Source organism: Silurus aristotelis, assembly GCF_946808225.1.
Source record: "Silurus aristotelis genome assembly, chromosome: 16".
Classification (NCBI taxonomy): domain Eukaryota; kingdom Metazoa; phylum Chordata; class Actinopteri; order Siluriformes; family Siluridae; genus Silurus; species Silurus aristotelis.
Window position 1 is genome coordinate 2,529,089 of NC_139589.1, and position 18,252 is coordinate 2,547,340.

The 18,252-nt window shown below is 38.1% G+C and overlaps 2 protein-coding genes across 2 annotated transcripts in view; both read left to right on the forward strand.

Moving 5' to 3' along the window:
- The window catches only part of elnb (elastin b), a 29,111-nt gene extending 25,004 nt beyond the window's left edge, over positions 1-4,107 (forward strand). The window contains exons 55-57 of the mRNA XM_083564483.1: positions 1,706-1,762; positions 2,023-2,079; positions 2,920-4,107. Of these exons, the coding sequence (XP_083420609.1) occupies positions 1,706-1,762; positions 2,023-2,079; positions 2,920-2,969 (164 nt within the window). The 3' untranslated portion in view covers positions 2,970-4,107. The remainder of the gene's footprint in view (positions 1-1,705; positions 1,763-2,022; positions 2,080-2,919) is intronic.
- A 1,520-nt stretch (positions 4,108-5,627) lies between these two features.
- On the forward strand, positions 5,628-18,034 carry limk1b (LIM domain kinase 1b). Its single transcript, XM_083564487.1, has 15 exons — positions 5,628-6,096; positions 9,799-9,937; positions 10,203-10,312; positions 10,433-10,609; positions 10,695-10,800; positions 12,869-13,050; positions 13,161-13,350; positions 13,434-13,520; positions 13,602-13,733; positions 13,833-13,892; positions 14,994-15,059; positions 15,672-15,843; positions 15,949-16,004; positions 17,115-17,272; positions 17,359-18,034. Exons 1-15 carry the CDS (start codon positions 6,053-6,055, stop codon positions 17,540-17,542), a joined length of 1,863 nt encoding a protein of 620 aa, XP_083420613.1. The 5' UTR covers positions 5,628-6,052; the 3' UTR covers positions 17,543-18,034.
- Positions 18,035-18,252: the final 218 nt, after the last annotated feature.

Consider the following 18,252-nt stretch of genomic DNA (forward strand, 5'->3'; position numbering starts at 1 on the left):
ACTCATGCTTTAAAAGACTCTGGTCAAAGTTGAAGTTCTGACTACACTTTTTACTCAGGTTAAAGTAAAGAAGTTTGGGCTCTGACATGTACTTAACTAAAAAGTAGCCATTACTACTTCCTGTTTTAGTGTCACACTGGTAACTGGACCTCACATCATATTAATATTAGGGCTGTCAATCAATTCAAATATTTAATCGCGATTAATCGCACGATTTACATGAGCCAACTCACAATTAATCGCCAACTTAATCACACTTTTTTTCCGGTTCCAGATGTACACTAAATGAATAATTTCCAATTTTTAAAACTCTAATCAACACTGGCATTAACAAATACATCGAAACCAAACTTAACATCTAAACATTTTTTGTAAATATTTTAAATTATGGTGTTTTAAATTATGATAATTATCAGGACACCAAACAGAACCTTCGCTATGTTTCCACACGGACGGTTAATGAGGTGATACCAGAGAACCTCTTTTAACTTTCATACGGATTATATAATCAGAGAATATTTGTTTTCGATGTAAATTGGTTTATTTAAAAGTAGACATTTTCAGCTTTTTATTTATATATTTATTCTATTTGTGAAGTAGTTTTTTTGTAATTTTGATGGTCGATTAATCGGACTATTTTTTTCTTCTTCTTCTTTCGATTAATCGAATATTTTTGTTAATGTTGTATTTGATGTTTTGCCTATTATAACTATATAAAAACCCTCAAATTCAAAAGCCACATAGTGAGTTTAACTATCTTTAATTTAGACATTTTGAAGTTTATAGTAGCTGCTTATTGAGGTCCGCATTTCCCCTTGAACAAATTCACTTATGCTGGGTTGCTTCTTTCTGTAGAAAAAAAACAACAAAACAAAAAACAGCATTTGAGTATGCAAGGTGAAGCAATTTGCATAAATCAACATTTGTATTGTTTTTAATGATAAGTGCAGATGGCAAGTTGACAACCATTATCAATATACAGTAATACAACATTGTTTTGACAATTTTTTTTAAAAAAAATATTTTGTTCTCTGGTGAAGGTATAAGCATCTAGAATATATAATGAATTACATTTTGTCTAATAATTGATTATATGCATAAATTAAATATACCACAAACAACAAACATCGACAACAGGAATCTCGCCTGGGTTGCCAAAAAGTCAAGTCAGACAGCAAACGCAGCAATTTGAAAAGATGCATCAATCGGGTTTTATGTGACTTAGAGACAAAGTTTCAGTGAGGTGCTTTTTATTTGATGAGTAAGCATAATTTCCATTGAAAAAACAGCAAAGTCAAAACGTGAGGCAGTGCTCGTGATTTGGATTCCCTTGTGGGGGATTTTTATAATGCTGGGGGTGGAATAGTTTCGATTCTAGAGGTCATTTGATTGGTCAAAAAATCTGACGAGAAGCTGCAGAATGATATCTTCAAAATTGTATCTGTGTTGGTGGTAGTAAGAGATATTATGTATATTTTTAATGCTTATATGTATTAAATATAAATGTCGGTTTTGGAGCACAGTAGCTTATAGATGGCATTAAGACCAAGATATTTCATCTTGATATTATAATTAGTTGGATAAATCAGATTTGTAATTGGCTCTGGATAAGGGGTGTCTGTCAAATTATTTGAATGTAAATGACTACAACTAGAAAAAACTATATATTACAAGCAGACATAAATACAATATTTGTGTATGCTAGGCTACGGTGGCACTGGACCAGGAGGAGCTGGAAGTCCACCACTTACACCTCAACAATGTAGGTTATTCCTGTGTCACCTGATACATTCATACAGTATAAATAATGCAGTTCATTTTCAAAATACAGTTACTGCTCATATGTAAATATAGTTCATTGACAATGTTCAGTCAATTTGTCTGTCCGGTCAGTTCGGTCCAGACATATAGCAGGCGCATGTAAACGTGCCAGTGAATGGATCATTCTGGCTGTGTTGGATTCGCTTCATATTTTATTAAATCAAAGACTTTAATGTGAATGTTTTCTTACTGTTATTTCAGATAAAGCAGCCAAATACGCAGCTCTCCAGAGTGCTCTAGGTGCCAGAGGATACAGAGGTATGGCATTTAGTATACAATATACAGATTTACTATACGGTATCTCACGAAAGTGAGTGCACCCCTTTGTTATGTAGCACTGCCTTAATCCTCCTGGGTGTGGATTTCACCAGAGCTGCACAGGTTGTTGCTGGGATCCTTTTCCACTCCCCCATAATGACATCACGGAGCCAGTGTGGATGTTAGACACATGGCGTTCTTTCACCTTCCGCTTCAGCCCCACAGGTGCTCAATAGGGTTCAGGTCTGAAAACATACTTGGCCACTCAGTCACCTTCAGCTTCCTCAGCAGGGCAGTTGTCATCTTGGCGGTGTGTTTGGGGTCGTTATTATGTTGGAAAACTGACGTTCTGCCCAGTTTCTGATCGGAGGGCATCATGTTCTACTTCAGAATGTTACAGTACATGTTGGAATCCATGTTTCCCTCAAATGAACTTAAGCTCCCCAGTACCAGCAGCACTCATGCAGCCCCAGACCGTGATGGACCCTTGCGAGGGCTGTTTCCGAGTGGAACCCCCGTCGGGGGAAACCTCTGTATGACCCTGACCACTGTACTGTAAATCATTTTTAGGGCGTTACCGATCTTCTTATATCCAAAGCCATTGACAATTCTAACTGCATCGAAATCCTTCCAGACGGATTTTCCCTTTCAGAATTTATTTCACTGAATGAATATGGAAATAAAGCATTACAATTGCCTGAATAGTGATTTCCGTATGTAAATACAGCCACCCAACGAATCATCGAATTGAATGGTCTGTGATGTATTTATCACCCAACGTGCATTTCTAAATTGTTAAGCAGCTAAAGAAAGTGATTTTGTCTGTGTTTGTATCTGCAGGAGGTGCAGGGTGCCCAGGCAAATACTGCGGTGGGAGGAGAAGGAAATGAGAGCCCTGCGACCCGAAGTGACCTCAACAAGTGGTGCTACTGCACAATCTCGAATGTACTTTTTTTTTCCCTTTTGTTGTTTTTTACTGGGAGAATAAAAAGGCCTAAGGTTTACCCGCTCAAAGTGCACCTCCTCGTTCCACGCGACAGACGTTACCTTGTACATAGCTTGGATTCAGTGTGCACTTACACATGCACTCGTGGCACAATGTAAACCCCATGTTTCATTTACACACACACACACACACACACACACACACACACACACACACACACACACACACACACATATACACTGGTTAATACCTAATGGACAGGCTTTATTACAGCACTCAAGGGTTCGTCATGTCACTGCTTTTCATTTTCACAGTAACCTCACTGTACATTTTCACCAGGATACCTGATGTGTGTTAAAGCCTGTCAGCCTTCACTTTCACTTCCGTAACTAGGTGTGCTGTCTGGGGAAATGTTGCTGCTATGTACTGTAATAGACAAACAGTGATAGTAATATCAAGTTGTCATTAAGCTAAGTGGATCAGTCCACCTCATTACACACACACACACACACACACACACACACACACACACACACACACACACACATGCTTTTCTGCCTTTTTAATGGTGCCTAATTTTTTTTTTCTTTTCTATCAAGAGGAGCTTAAACCCGACCTACTCAATGCTCGAGCACGATGCTCTTTATACCCAGATGTGCTCCACGCATTGTGCATTAACATTTCATGGAACAAATTGTACTTTCTGCTGTAGGAAGTATTTTATCAAAGTACTGAGGAAGTTCATGAGCTCACACCTCAGGAGTTTCTATAGTTTTTAGACCAGAATCTTCTGGATTCATTTAGTGTTGCTTATGCATTTAACCTTCGCTGTGTCTGAGATCGGTTTTCTTACTGTATGATTTTTCACTGTATGTGCTTTTTGTTTTTTTGTTGGTTTGTTTAAAAAAGAAAAAAAGAAAAACCTGAGATGATGGGAATCCTATTCATTACCAACAGGTTTGAAATGTTTACCCTTTGATTTTCACAAACCATGAAAATCATATCAAACTTTTATTCATGTGATGCATTTTACATTTTTTTTTTAACTGAATAATGAAATAAAGGATATTAAGGATAGTCAATCGTTCTGTTTTGTGACTTTGGACTTTGTTAAATGCGATTCAAAACAAATTGCATTATTTTACTACATAGACAAAAATATTTGACTTTCCCAGCCATATGTGGTTCCTCCCCAAAACTTTTGGATCCAGTAACAAGAAATTTTCCCTTAACCTGACCTAGGAGACCCAAACCTGTTCCACCATGACAATGCCGCTGTGCACAAAGCCAGCTCCATGAAGATCTGCTTTACATGGGTTGGAGTGGAAGATCTCCTGCTATAGAGCCCTGACCTCAACCCTAGCGAACATCTTAGGGATGAATGTAAATGCTGATTTCACCCCAGACTTTCTCAACTTCTCACCTCCATCAGTACCTGACTTTACTAAGCACACTTTTAAATCTAGTGGAACATCTTCCCAGAAGAGTGGAGTTTAATATAACAGCAAACGAGGATTAAATGTGGAATGGGAGGTTCAAAAAGCACATACCAACCTTGTGTCCAGTCTTTTATAAACTTATGTTCATATAGTGTGTATTAATGTGACTCAGAAATGTTCTTTTGAAAACCTTTTCATGCATCATATAACAAATAATGTGGTGGTGTTGATTAGACACCAAATTTGATGCAAACTTAAACACATCAGCCACAGTTTGATCATAATTTTTTCTGGGGCTTTCAGTTCCTCTGCAAATACACTGAGATACATTTGATTGATCCGTCTGATTAAATAGATAAAAGAAATCCACTTACAAAAATACATTCACACTGTAAACAGTGTAGATGTTCATAAACATGATTGCGTGACATGAACCCTTTTTTTTTCAGCATGGCCCTGAGCCTACTAAAAGAAATTGCAACAAAATTAAATTAAAAGGTCCATGATCACCATCTCCAGAGGCACGACAAATATTTATTTGTGGAATATATTAAATACTTATGAAAGATGGAAAAGGTAATTTGAGTCAGAGATCTGCAAAGCACCGGACGTTGAACTTAAAGGTTTCACCGTTTACGCCGATCAGACATAACATTATGATCACCTGCCTAATATTGTGTTGGTCCCCCTTTTGCTGCTAAAACGTGACCCGCCAAGCATCAACAAAATATACTTCTTCAGCAGTTTGAGCTAAAGGAGCTCGTCTGTTGGATCAATGAGCCTCGGCTGCCCACGACCCTGTCGCCGGTTCACCACTGTTCCTTCCTTGGAGCACTTTTCAGTTTTGGAGATGCTCTTACCCAGTCGTCTAGACGTCACAATTTGTCCAACTGGAATCCTTACGCTCACCCATTTTTCCTGCTTCTAACACGTCAACTTTGAGGACAAAATGTTCGCAAGCTGCCTAATAAATAAATCCACCCTCTAACAGGCACCATGATGAAGAGATCATCATAAAGTAATAATGTCATAATTTTATACCTGATCTGTGTGTGTGTGTGTGTCTGCATTTACAATTGTTAGCATGTTAATTATGGTAATGGTGGGGGGTGGGGATTAAACATGTTCCAGCTGGAGTGGAATTCCTGTTCATTTGCTCCTCCCTTCCTGGGAAAATAAGGGAGTCTGGTGATTTATGGGCAGGTCTTTGCATGCTCTGTGTAAGATCAGCTATCAGGTGGGAGTGTAACTTTATCTTCCTCTTTAACTGCTGACCAGAGCGGTCTGACACAGGGGGGGTTCAGCTAAAGTTAGGGACAGACACAGCGACTGGGTCAGTGCGAGCGAGTTCTCCCTGCAATACACACAACATTATTACAAACATCTGATGTGCACCATTGCAAAGAAAAACAGCGAGACAGATACTGCGTAGAATTCTGATGGACGTTTAGTGCATTTACAAAGAGTATTTCCGTACAGCTGGTGTTTCCTCTCCTCAAACTTACTCCACTTCCCCTTCAGTGTGGTGTGAAGAAGAGTGAAAAACGCAAAGAGAACGCACACCAACTGGTTGATTCTACTGAAACACATGTCTCAACAGGACGAGCGTTACATTAGGAAAAAAAGCTTAAGGTAGGCTGACTAAAAATCTTCTCAAAAATCTGTTTAAAGTCACTCGAATGAGAGATGGGGCTCATTCTGAATTCATTTACCGTTAAATTCACAACGCCGAACAGGAAGTGTTAACGCTTTCAACTCATCTTGTGACATCCTGTACTTTTTTTACGGAAAGTTCTCGACATCTTCTGTAGGACTCGTTACATTTTTCTTTCACATGTTTCTGCGGTACAAACAGATCGTTCAAATGAATCAGATCCAGCTTTTACTCTCGTCTCTCCATCTCTGAGAGAAAAAAAAAACACAAACGCCTGCTGTGAAACAAAAACACGACTCAGAAGTGAGATAAGCTGTAATCGTATGCCGGGCTGGTGGGCTATTTTTGTTTGCTAGGCAAAAGGGCGTTTCCTCCATATTTTGTTTTTTTTCCATGAAAAATTCTGAGGAATGTTTATATGTGATAGAAGTAGAAGTGGGAGGAGATGACACTTGACCCAAGATTACAACCAGAAGAAAGACAGAGGTCTGTTTTCAATTCACTGTTAGAGGAAGCACATGAAAGCATGAAAGGGTTTACGAAAGACCCTCTGGGAGAGTTTCTGTTTGGTAGAGAGAAAGCCAAAAAACTAAAGAAAAATTAAGATCTATGGGCAGTGGAATTAATACAGTTTGATAAACCTTCCCTGGTACTCTCTCTCTCTCTCTGCACCTGTTTTAACACCAATATTACATGATCAGTGATCATCCGATATCCAAAATATAGCTTATTTATTTGACAATTTTTTTACTAATAGCAGCATAGTAACAATGTCACAGTTTATAAATTCATACATTTAAGAATATGTGAAAACTCAGTGTTCATTCACTATTTATTAGGGATGCGCATCTCCATAATTGAGGCCGATGCGATTCACATCTCGATGCATTACCACTGATACGCTACATTAAGATACATTTGAATCGACTACCGATGTGATGCGATACGATTCACTCCATCACGATGTAGCGCGATCCGATTTCCATTCGATTCAACGCATTCTGATTTGATGCAATGCGACCAGTGTTGGGCAATAACGCTTTACAATAATACAGTTACTTTTGACAGTAACTAATACTGTAACGCGTTACTTTTTAAATAAAGTAACTCCGTTACCGTTACCGTATGGTGCGCTGTCTGTTACTTTTTCAATGAATTGATTTTGGCTGAAGTGTAGCCTACAGTCTGACCTGTTTACAGCAGAGACGCATTGTAGGATTGGTGGATGAACCACTGTAAACACGAAGCAGACGTGCTGTGGGCGTGTCTCCGTTTATTCAGGTCTGTGCGGCAGTAATGGCGAGTCGAAGCGAGAGCAAAATGAGTTTCTCAAAGTGGAAATATGCTCATTATTTCACTTAATTGAGCATAAAGACCTTTTAGTCAAATGTAAGCTGCGTTTTTCTGGTTCGAAGGTCGTATCGACTGCGATAAACAGCAACACCAATCTGTCAAAGCTCCTCCAGAAACTCCATGCCTCGACAAAGCTACAAGCTAGAAGCTAACCTGTTGTTCTGTTCTACATTGTTGATAGTTTTCATACTTAAGCTGTGAAAGCAACATGCTTAAGAGCTCAACATAACAGCTTTTATGTTGCAGAAGCCACTTTAGTTTTTGATTCTAAATATATTATTTCAGAAATCCTTGTGATATATTCAGTTTGTGCTGCTCTGACTTTAATAAAATAGTGTTTAAAAATTACTTTGTGTTTAAGTCAGTTTTGTGTTTGTATAGACCATAACGCATAAAAGGGCATTAATGGGAACATTAAAGAACGTTCTGTAAAAAAGTAAATAAAAAGTTACTTTTAACAGTAACGCATTACTATTTGGTGAAAGTAATCAACAAAGTAATTGAGTTACTTTTTGAATGAAGTAACAAGTAACTGTAACTAGTTACTATTTCTTAGTAACGAGCACAACACTGAATACGACACAATGGAAAAATATGATGCTATGCACTTTCATTTCTTCAGTACAGACAGACAGCAATTTATCAATTTACTTAAGTGCCCTCTGACTGCTAATGCAAGACTCTTTTACAAACAGGATTTGTAGTGCAAAAAAAAAAAGAAAGAAAAGAAAAAGATATAAAACCAGACGTTTTTTTCCTGTTCTGTCCACAAACAGTTACAGCTCTACCTCTGCCATGTTAATCTGTATTCTATGTGACTCTCAGGACACACCTCGGTCTCCGTAGTGTTGTTATATGTGATAATTGCTTTGCATCGGCAGTGCTGACAGATCGCGCTCGAGAAATAGTTTAGCGAGGAGAAATCGATCTACGTGAAATATTGCTTAGAAATTATTGGTCGCTTTCTAAATAAGTAAGGTATAGCCCATCTACTAATAATTATATACTAATAAATCTTTTTTTACTGATGCAAATGTGTTAAAAACAATGCATCGCGATACAAATGCTAACTTTTATACGATGCACAATTTTTTAAATCTATGCATCACATCGTTACCTTTTATCACAAAAAATGAGCAAATCTCACTATCCCTTCTATTTACTGTGTGCTCACTGCCACATTTATCTCCTTAGAGTTATAATAAAACCTAATTTTCAACCTGGGAATTGTAAATAACACTAATACGGGCCCATTGGGCCAGGAATCACGCTGCCCCATGATCGCTCTATAGGTGCTCAAAATGAATTGTGAGGAATGTTAATCACAAGGGTTGCCACACTGGTTGTTTTTTTAAGGCAATTTGATCTTGATTTATAAGAAATAACCAAAAGGAATACAAATTCAAAGTGCAAGTGTAAACAGTATATTTTCAATATTTTACAATGACGGTAAAAGTGAAACGATTGTGGAGTGAACTTCTGAAGAATGTGTGCTACTTTCAGGGGTTTTTTTTATTATGTGCTTGGGCTGAAAAATCTGAAATCTGGCAACCTCCTTAACATATTGATAGAATGGTAACAGGGTATACGCCATATACAGGTGAAGAAAGATGTCCCGAAAACCATTCTAGACATGCTGCTAGACCAGAGCTCCTCCACCTTTTTGTAAGTGAAGGATCCATAAAGTGATAAAAGATTATTGCGGTCCTTTAATATACACAAAATATATGATTTATTATAAAACATTTATATAGAATAATATAAATGGAGTGGTGGCTCCAGCGGTTAAGGCGCTGGGTTGGCGATCGGAAGGTCTGGGGTTCAAGCCCCGGTATCGCCAAGCTGCCACTCTTGGGCCCTTAAACAAGGCCCTTAACCCTCTATGCTTCGGGGGTCCCTTACGAGGGAAATATCAAGGTCCGTGACGACGTGGGGCCGCCTTTCCGTGGGCTCACCACCTGCAGGAGGGACCGTAAGGGACGGTGCTGTGAGGATTGGGCAGCAGTCGAAGGCGGGGGCCTGGTAAGACTGCTGCCCCCGCGACCCGGATTACGGATAAGCGGGAGAAAATAAATGAATGAGGATGAATGAATATATAGAATAATATATTGTTTTCCTTTTACACTACTTTTAATCACATTTCAAATATATTTTTGAATAAAGCCTGAGAAATCATGAAAATATATAATAATAAATGTGTGTGCCTAATGCATGAGTCAAACGGGATAGTCTTTCGATTTTATTTTGTTTGAGGCGATGTCGTCATTAATGCCATCCTACAATGCCAAAATCTTCACGTCACGCTACTGATTTCTTGCCTTTTCAAGGTGCTGCGAGTGTAACTCTACACTCTCTCACTGGTACTATGAAAAAAATGGACAGCATTACTGCAAGAAAGACTACTGGGTTCGCTTCGGAGAACAGTGTTGTGGCTGCTCAGAGATCATCACCACCGGCGTCATTATGGTAAAACCATCATTACGTAATCCCTGTATAGACACTTTCTTCATGATCCTCTAATGTTATTGTGAGGAGTATTTATCTAAAGACCTAACTGATCTCGAATGACACACCAAGCTTTTCTACTCCTTCCCATTCATGCTTCCTTTCATTCATTGTACAGATCCAGCTCATATTTCAAACGCTGATGTCACCACTACCCTTCCTTGACCTTGACATCCTATTTTCCATTGTGTTTCATGAAAAGAAATTGTGCTTCCTTCCTCTGTAGGTGGCGGGAGAGCGCAAGTATCATTCAGAGTGTTTCATCTGTGATCACTGCAGCATGTTTATTGGAGACGGGGATTCCTATATTCTAGTGGACCATTCCAAATTATACTGGTGAGTTGGATTCGGAATTACGACACATTAACGGGAAACGAATTTGGTGCAATTCACTGTGTCCTGAATGCTGTTTATAATGAACAATTTTATAAACTGTTATATTTATCTTGTCTTTAGTGACCACTGTTATTATCAGCAAGCATCAGCAAGGCATCCAGGAGCAGGATCTTCCAGGCGTCCACACACTGTGGCACTGGTGTCATTTCCTCCTTCTACAGAGAGCAAGAGAGGTCTTTTGTTTTCTGTGGCTCAGTGCCCTGTTAGTGGAAACAGCCCCATTATCAAAGTAACCAAGTAAGTCTGTATGTTTTATAGCACAGGATTTTAGTAAACCTTCTCTCAACATCTTGGCTCATTTTGCACTATTTAACCTCCCCAGGTTAGATAAGATCAAGACCAGTCCTGAAATTAAGGAAATGATTCACGTTGGAGACACTGTTCATGAAATTAATGGAATCTCGGTCCAAAACATTCCACTCAGTGAGGTACAGTACTGTAATATATACATAATAATATATATACATATACATATACACACATTATATTTCCAAAAGTATTGGGTCACCTAATAAATATCTTAACTCTTATGTTTTACATACATTTTAAAAAGTATGTGTTAGTCATTTTGTTGTGATGGCGCCACCGGAATGTAGTGACGGGAAGATCGGATCATACAAGTGACTCGGTTCTTTGAATCTCGTTCATCAAAATGAATGAAATGTTTTTTTTGTCATTTACTTTATTCCGCTTCTTGTTACATTTTCAGTAAGCAGATCCCACAAAACATCTACATACACAAACTGAATGAAATTCTAACAATGCAGCTAAGGACAAATTATGATAAACAGAATGAGTAGCTTCACCTCCCATACTGTATCTTCTGTTCTGTGTCGTTCTTTTGTCACATGACTCCTATAATTATTGTAACAATAATGTCAAGATTCGGATAAAAAACCCCCGGATCTATTGCATCGTGTAGCGTTTATGGGAGTCTACAGCGTGATAAAAGGACGAACGACTCCGACTCATGAGACGAACGATTTGGTTCTGTTTCCTGTGTAACGTGCTGCATAGCATTTATGGGAGTCACATTTGAAAAAAGAACGACGTGAAATGTCGAGAGATAAACTACTGAATTCTGTTCCTGTACATAACCTACAGATCACTCTTCGAAACCACTCGTTCAAAACGAATGAATCGTTCATGAACAACCCGCCACTAACGTCGAATATATATACCGTAATTTCCAGACTATTAAGCGCACCCAAATATAAGCCACACCCACTGAATTTTACAAAGATTTTAATTTTGAACATAAATAAGCCGCACCTGTCTCAGTACACAGGTGAAGTGCGTTTCTTTCATGCCCGGTTGTTTTCAGCGTGATAAATGATTCGCATTTCCTGTAGACAGTCCGAGTGAGCGGCAGGTCAAACGTCAGAGGAACATCATCCATATTTATGATGTGGTGCGGCCCGATTCAGTGGGAGCGCATCTGATTTAATATAAAGAGTTTCATTGGTTCACCAGAACCCGTTCAGCAATTTCATTGGTCTAATCTTATGGGGCTCAGTTTTTTGGCTTGAAGTTTGTGAAACCGGGAAAAACCCAGGAAAAAATCCATAAATTAGCCGCTTCATTGTTTAAGCCACAGGGTTCAAAGGGTGGGAAAAAAGTAGCGGCTTATAGTCCGAAAAATACGATGTGTGTATATATATATATATATATATATATATATATATATATATATATATATATATATATATATATATATATATATATATATATGTATGGTGAGGTTTTGTCTAAGGAAATGTTTATATAATATTATTTTTATATAAATATTAATATATATGGGAGGAGTCTCTAGTGTCAGCAGTTTAAGGTTTTAAGATAACACACAAAAGCTGTATGCATTTTTTTTGTGTTATTAATTTGAAGAAAGAGTTAAAAAAAAAACAAGTTGGTGAGAGAAAAGAAATATATGGCAGCTATAAACAAGAAATTGAGGTAACTTGTTACATGTTTCACAACATTGATCATAATTATAAATATTAAAAACATTATGTCACTTTAATTATAATCTGATGCTGTACCTGGTATATATTGTAGGTTTTTTGGTCCATCCCAGACAAACGATGAGCAGTGGTGGCATTTTCTTTGGTCGTGCCTCCTAAATGGTGGTGGAAGATGATAGCTTAGTAGTTTAATCTTTGATCAGGATGTTGGGGGTTTAAGGCATTTAACCCTCAGTGTACTGTATCATGGCCAACCCTGTGCTCTGATCCCAGCTTCCTTACATCACTGGGAAATGTGAAGACTGTGCTGTAAATCAGCGGTCCCCAACCTTTTTTTGCTGATGTTGATCTTCCATCATAATTAAACCCAATCGTATTAGATCCATGTCACAGAGTGTGATCTGTAATGATCTTAGAAGATCGCTGAAATCGTAAAATCTGTAAAGAAGTAAAGAAGACGTGAATTCTGCAATTACGTAACACCCTGTTTAGTATTTTTTTTAGACATAACACATCACATGTAAACCTTTAACAGATCGACTTGATGATCAATGACATTGAGCACTGCCTAAAACTCACCGTCGAACACAACCCTGAAGACCTTTCCAGTCCGGAGCATCAATCATGTCTGTTGGACGAGGAAGCAGACCAACCAGGGAAATTAGACATCTTCCCAACTCTTACCCACAGCGTTCAGCATCGTGCCAAACACGTAATGTAAGATTAAATACAGTCAAAATTTCTAACAATGATTTATTACATAAGAACTAACTCACCTACTATAATGTTTTGTTTTTTATTATTGGGGTCACTTTGTTCCTGTGTAGGCGCAGTTGCAGCATTGAGAAAAGCCCATGTTCCCAAAGCCATTTGCCTCTGCTCGCTCACAGGAGAAACATTAATCGATCTGAATCTTTGCGAGTTGATTCGATCGACAAAACAGAGCGCATCTTCCGTCCTTCAGACCTCATATACGGGGAAGTGATTGGCAGGGGCAGCTTCGGCCAAGCCATCAAGGTAAAAAAGAAGCAGATACACTGAATCCCATTAAACTTCCTCCGAAAGTTACAATAAACACAATTTCTACCTTCGTTTATCAGGTGACACATCAGAAAACAGGCGAGGTCATGGTGATGAAGGAACTTCTACGTTTCGATGAAGAGACCCAGATGACATTTCTCAAAGAGGTTTGAGACCACTGTATTTTATTCTCGTATCAGATAACTCCTTTCTTCAGAGTTTCAACTCAGTCTTACTTCCCATTTTAGGTGAAAGTGATGCGCTGTCTGGATCACCCAAATGTCCTGAAGTTTATAGGAGTTCTTTACAAAGACAAGCGAGTAAACTTCATCTCAGAGTATGTGCAAGGAGGAACTTTGAGGGAAACCATACAGAAAATGGTATTTCTAATCCATAATTTATTTATTTTTTTAAATCAGTATTTTTAATGCAATAATAAAAAGTGTGCTGATAAGCAAAGTATTTTTTTTATCTAACAGGACAAAGATTATCCATGGAAACTAAGAGTAAGCTATGCAAAGGACATTTCTGCAGGAATGGTAAGCACTGTGGCAGACATGGATAATGTATGTATAAAGATACTGTATGTGTGAAATTTCTTTATTAAAAAGAAATCTGTCCAATTTAGATGCCAATGATAGAATTTCATTTAGATATACACTATATGCCAGAGGTATTGGGTCACCTGACCTTTCCTGCTATATGTGCTTCTTTTCTAAATTGTTACTACAAAACTGGGGGCACTCAATTGTACTGGTGATGTAATAAATATTTTGCATTCACTTGAACTTGGAAACCCAAAACCTGCTCCAGCATGGCGATGCCCCTGTGCACAAAGTGAGCTCCTTGAAGATCTGGTTTACATGCTTTGGAGAGGAAGATCTTGCTGCTACAGAGCTCTGATCTCATCCCTACTGAACACCTTTGGGATGAATATGAACGCTGACTGCACCCCAGGTCTCCTCACCTACATCAGTACCTGGCTTTCATAATACACTTGTGGCTGATAAACACAAATATCCATAAGCACACTCCAAAATCTAGTGGAACATCTTTCCAGAAGAGTGGAGGAAATTATAAGAACAAATTTGGACTAAATGTGGAATGTGATGTACTTCCACCAATACTTTTGGCAATATTGTGTGTGTGTGTGTGTGTGTGTGTGTGTGTGTGTGTGTGTGTGTGTGTGTGTGTGTATATATATATATATATATATATATATATATATATATATATATATATATATAAATAATATGTTGTTTTTTTTTAAATAACATTTATCTGACTGTTAAATAGATCCTTTATAGACAATTTATAACATTGCATTCATAATAATAATTCATAACAATTTAATTTATTCAGAAATGACTTCGGATTTTGAATTAAATTTTGGCTGTATTCATGCACAGGTACTGCATACATCATAGCAAAATTAGCATAAGTCAGTTTCATCTTATATACCATCTCTCATAATGTCCACAATGTGAAAGCAGTATCCAAATTCACCAAACACGTTCCACGTTCAAAGGTTTTACGCTCAAATATTTTAAAATGCTTCAATGTTACTCGAGATAACAAAGTAACAAAGACCGTATGGACATGGATTTATCAGTGCATACCATCTGGTTTTCTTCGTCTAGGCCTATCTGCATTCCGTGAATATGATCCATCGAGATCTGAACTCACACAACTGCTTTGTTAGACAGGTAAGGATGCATAACAATCACCATGCTTCTTCTCTGCTTGGTGGCTCTCTTTTTGAGGTTGGCGTCTCTCTCCTCTTTATAGGCGTCGCCGGACTGAAACCGAGCGCACTGATTAGTCTCATCAGCAGGTGTTTCTTACCGCACCAACACATTTAATAATCATTGCAGAATTGCCTGAATTCCAGCATTTAATATATGTATATGAAACTTCAGGAGAAAAACAGGTACATCATTTAAATGGGCGATGGCAGTGGTGGGGCAGGGGGAACTCACTGGCGCCCCCAGCTGGTTGCGCCTTAGGCAACCGCCTAGTTTGCCTATGCCTAGAAATGGTCCTGTTACTGTGCATCAGACAAAAAACATTTTTATTATGACTGCGTCAAGTTTTACACCAATCAAAACATTTCATTTAGCCAATTATAAGATTGGATTACATTGAGTATTAGTAGATTAATTTATTGCAAAAATTCTTCCAGCTTCAGTAAAGGTTTTTTTTTTTATTTACAGGGTTGCAATGGATTTGGATCCAGTCTTGGAAATTCCAAATGCAACTCATGAGAATTCCCATCGTTGTGTCATTGCGAAGAAAATCAATTGGTTTATGTTTTACAGAACCATTCTGTTGTGGTGGCAGACTTCGGGCTGGCTCGACTCCAGAGGGAGGATAACTCTCAGACCAAGAACTCTTCTCCTGAGCAAGCATCAAAACAGAGTAAGGCACACAGGAAAAAAAGATATACAGTGGTGGGGAACCCATACTGGATGGCACCCGAGATGATCCGAGGTAAGCAACTGAGACAAACCAAACGGATATAGAAGCATTGGTTCTTCATAGTCATGAACTTTTCTTCTTCTTTTTCTTCTTCTTCTTCTTTTTCTTCTCAATAAGGTATTAGCTACGATGAACGTGTCGATGTCTTCTCGTTTGGAATCATTCTCTGTGAGGTAAAAAAAAACCTTAATATTATTTACAGTGCATCCGGAAAGTTTTCACAGCGCTTGACTTTACAGCTTTATTCCAAAGTAGATTAAATTCATTCTTTTTCTCAAAATTCCACAAACAAAACCCCATAATGACAAAGTGAAAGAAGTTTGTTTGAAATCTTAAAAACTAAAAAAAATCACATGCACATAAATATTCACAGACTTTGCCATGACACAAAAAACTGAGTTCAGGTGCCCCCTGTTTCCACTGATCATCCTTGAGATGTTTCTTTAAAGTGCTTGGAGTCCACCTGTGTTAAATTCCGGTGATTGGACATAATTTTGGAAAGACACACACTTGTCTATATGAGGCCCTACAGTTAACATGTCAGAGCACAAACCAAGCCATGAAGTCCAAGGAATTGTCTGTAGACCTCTGAAAAAAATAAAAGATTGGATTGTCATCCATAAATGGAAGAAGTTTGGAACCACCAGGACTCTTCCTAGAGCCGAGCCGCCCGGGAAAACTGAGCAAACGGGGAGAAGGGCTTTAGCCAGGAAGGTGACCAAGAACGCGATGGTCACTCTGAAAGAGCTCTAGCGTTTTTCTGTGGAGAGAGGAGAACCTTCCAGAAGAACAACCATCTCTGCAGCATCCACCAATCAGGCATGTACGGTAAAAGGCACATGATCGGCCCACCTAGAGTTTGCCAAAAGGCACCTGAGGGACTCTTGGACCATGAGAAACAAATTTTGAACTCTTTGGCCTGGATGTCAAGTGCCACATCTGAAGGAAACCAGGCACCGCTCATCCCTTGGCCAATACATCCCTACAGTGAAGCATAGTGGTGGCAGCATCATGCTGTGGGTATGTTTTTCAGCAGCAGTTTCAACAAAGTATGTGATATTTATTATATTTTTTATACATTGGCAAATATTTCAAACAAACTTCCTTCACGTTGTCATTGTAGAATTTTAAGGAAGTTAATTTAATTAAATCTATTCTGGAATAAGTCTGAAACATAAAATGTGGGAAAAGTGAAGTGCTGTGAATATTTTCCAGATGCCCTGTAGATACTACATTTTCTATTAAACATACAATGTGAACATATATTTGTTTCTTTGGGACAGCTTATTGGCAGAGTGTACGCTGATCCAGACGAGCTTCCACGCACTATGGAATTTGGACTAGGTGTCAAGGAATTTCTAACGCGCTACTATCCGGCAGAATGTCCATCAGCCTTCTTTCCTCTCGCTGTTTTTTGTTGTGACTTAGACGCTGGAAAAAGGTTAGGGCTTCGAATCTCTTTTCTTCTTCTCCAAGATACGGATGTGAAGAGAACGATGCAGCTGAACGTTTTACTTTCTGTTACAGGCCCTCATTCCCAAAACTAGAAGAATGGCTTAAGAGCTTGCTAATGCACCTCGACATCAGACTTCCTCTCATCTCAGAACTGGATAAGGAACAGAAAGCATTTTGGGAACAACACAGTAAACCTGGGCACGAAAATGGTTTCAAGTCTGAACAAAAAGAGAAGCGAGTGTCGAGCCAGGAGTGATGCTCTGGGGATTATTCCTCACTGTGGATGAGCTAAGAACAAACTGTGAAGGGACAATTTAGTTATGACTACAGTCATTTCAAGATAATCAGGGGGTCCCTTATAATGGCAATTTTTTTACTCTAGCAGGTGAATTGATTAATGAAAAGGGAGCATGTAGCCACAGTAACACATTTATAAGACTATCTGAGAAAGTACACAAATGCTGGAGGTTACCAGAAGTTCTCACATTTTTGGCTTATTTACTGATTAATTTATAAAAATGTGAATTGTAATGTGAATGCAATAATCCAGGTACAAACTGGCTAATGTTGTATAGTACAAACTTTATTTTTTTCCCCCGCTAATATCTACACATTATTTATTTATATAAACAGTGTGTATTTATTTCAAGTACAGATTTTTTTTTTTTTTACTTTTATTAAGCCTTCCATGATAAATAATTTTTTTTTCTGAGATTGTATAACCCTGAAATAAACATTATTTTCAAATGCACAAATGCCTTTACTGTGTTAAATACCTGAAAATAGATCAGTATACAGTATATATACAATACTGTATACTGTATAAATAAAACTTGGATATATTTTAGAGGAGATTTAAGTCAAGTCAAGTCAAGGGGATTTAAAAAAAAAAAAAATTTATTTACTGTTTTAGGACATGTATAGCTTTAGATTATAAGAAGCATCTGCCATGTGAGTGTTTACTAT

Coding starts and splice junctions, on each gene's coding strand:
- limk1b (XM_083564487.1), top strand. CDS start 6,053: ATGTCTCAACAGGACGAGCGTTACATTAGGAAAAAAAGCTTAAG. Junction 10,313..10,432: donor GACCATTCCAAATTATACTG/GTGAGTTGGATT, acceptor TCTTGTCTTTAG/TGACCACTGTTATTATCAGC. Junction 15,060..15,671: donor ACAACTGCTTTGTTAGACAG/GTAAGGATGCAT, acceptor TATGTTTTACAG/AACCATTCTGTTGTGGTGGC.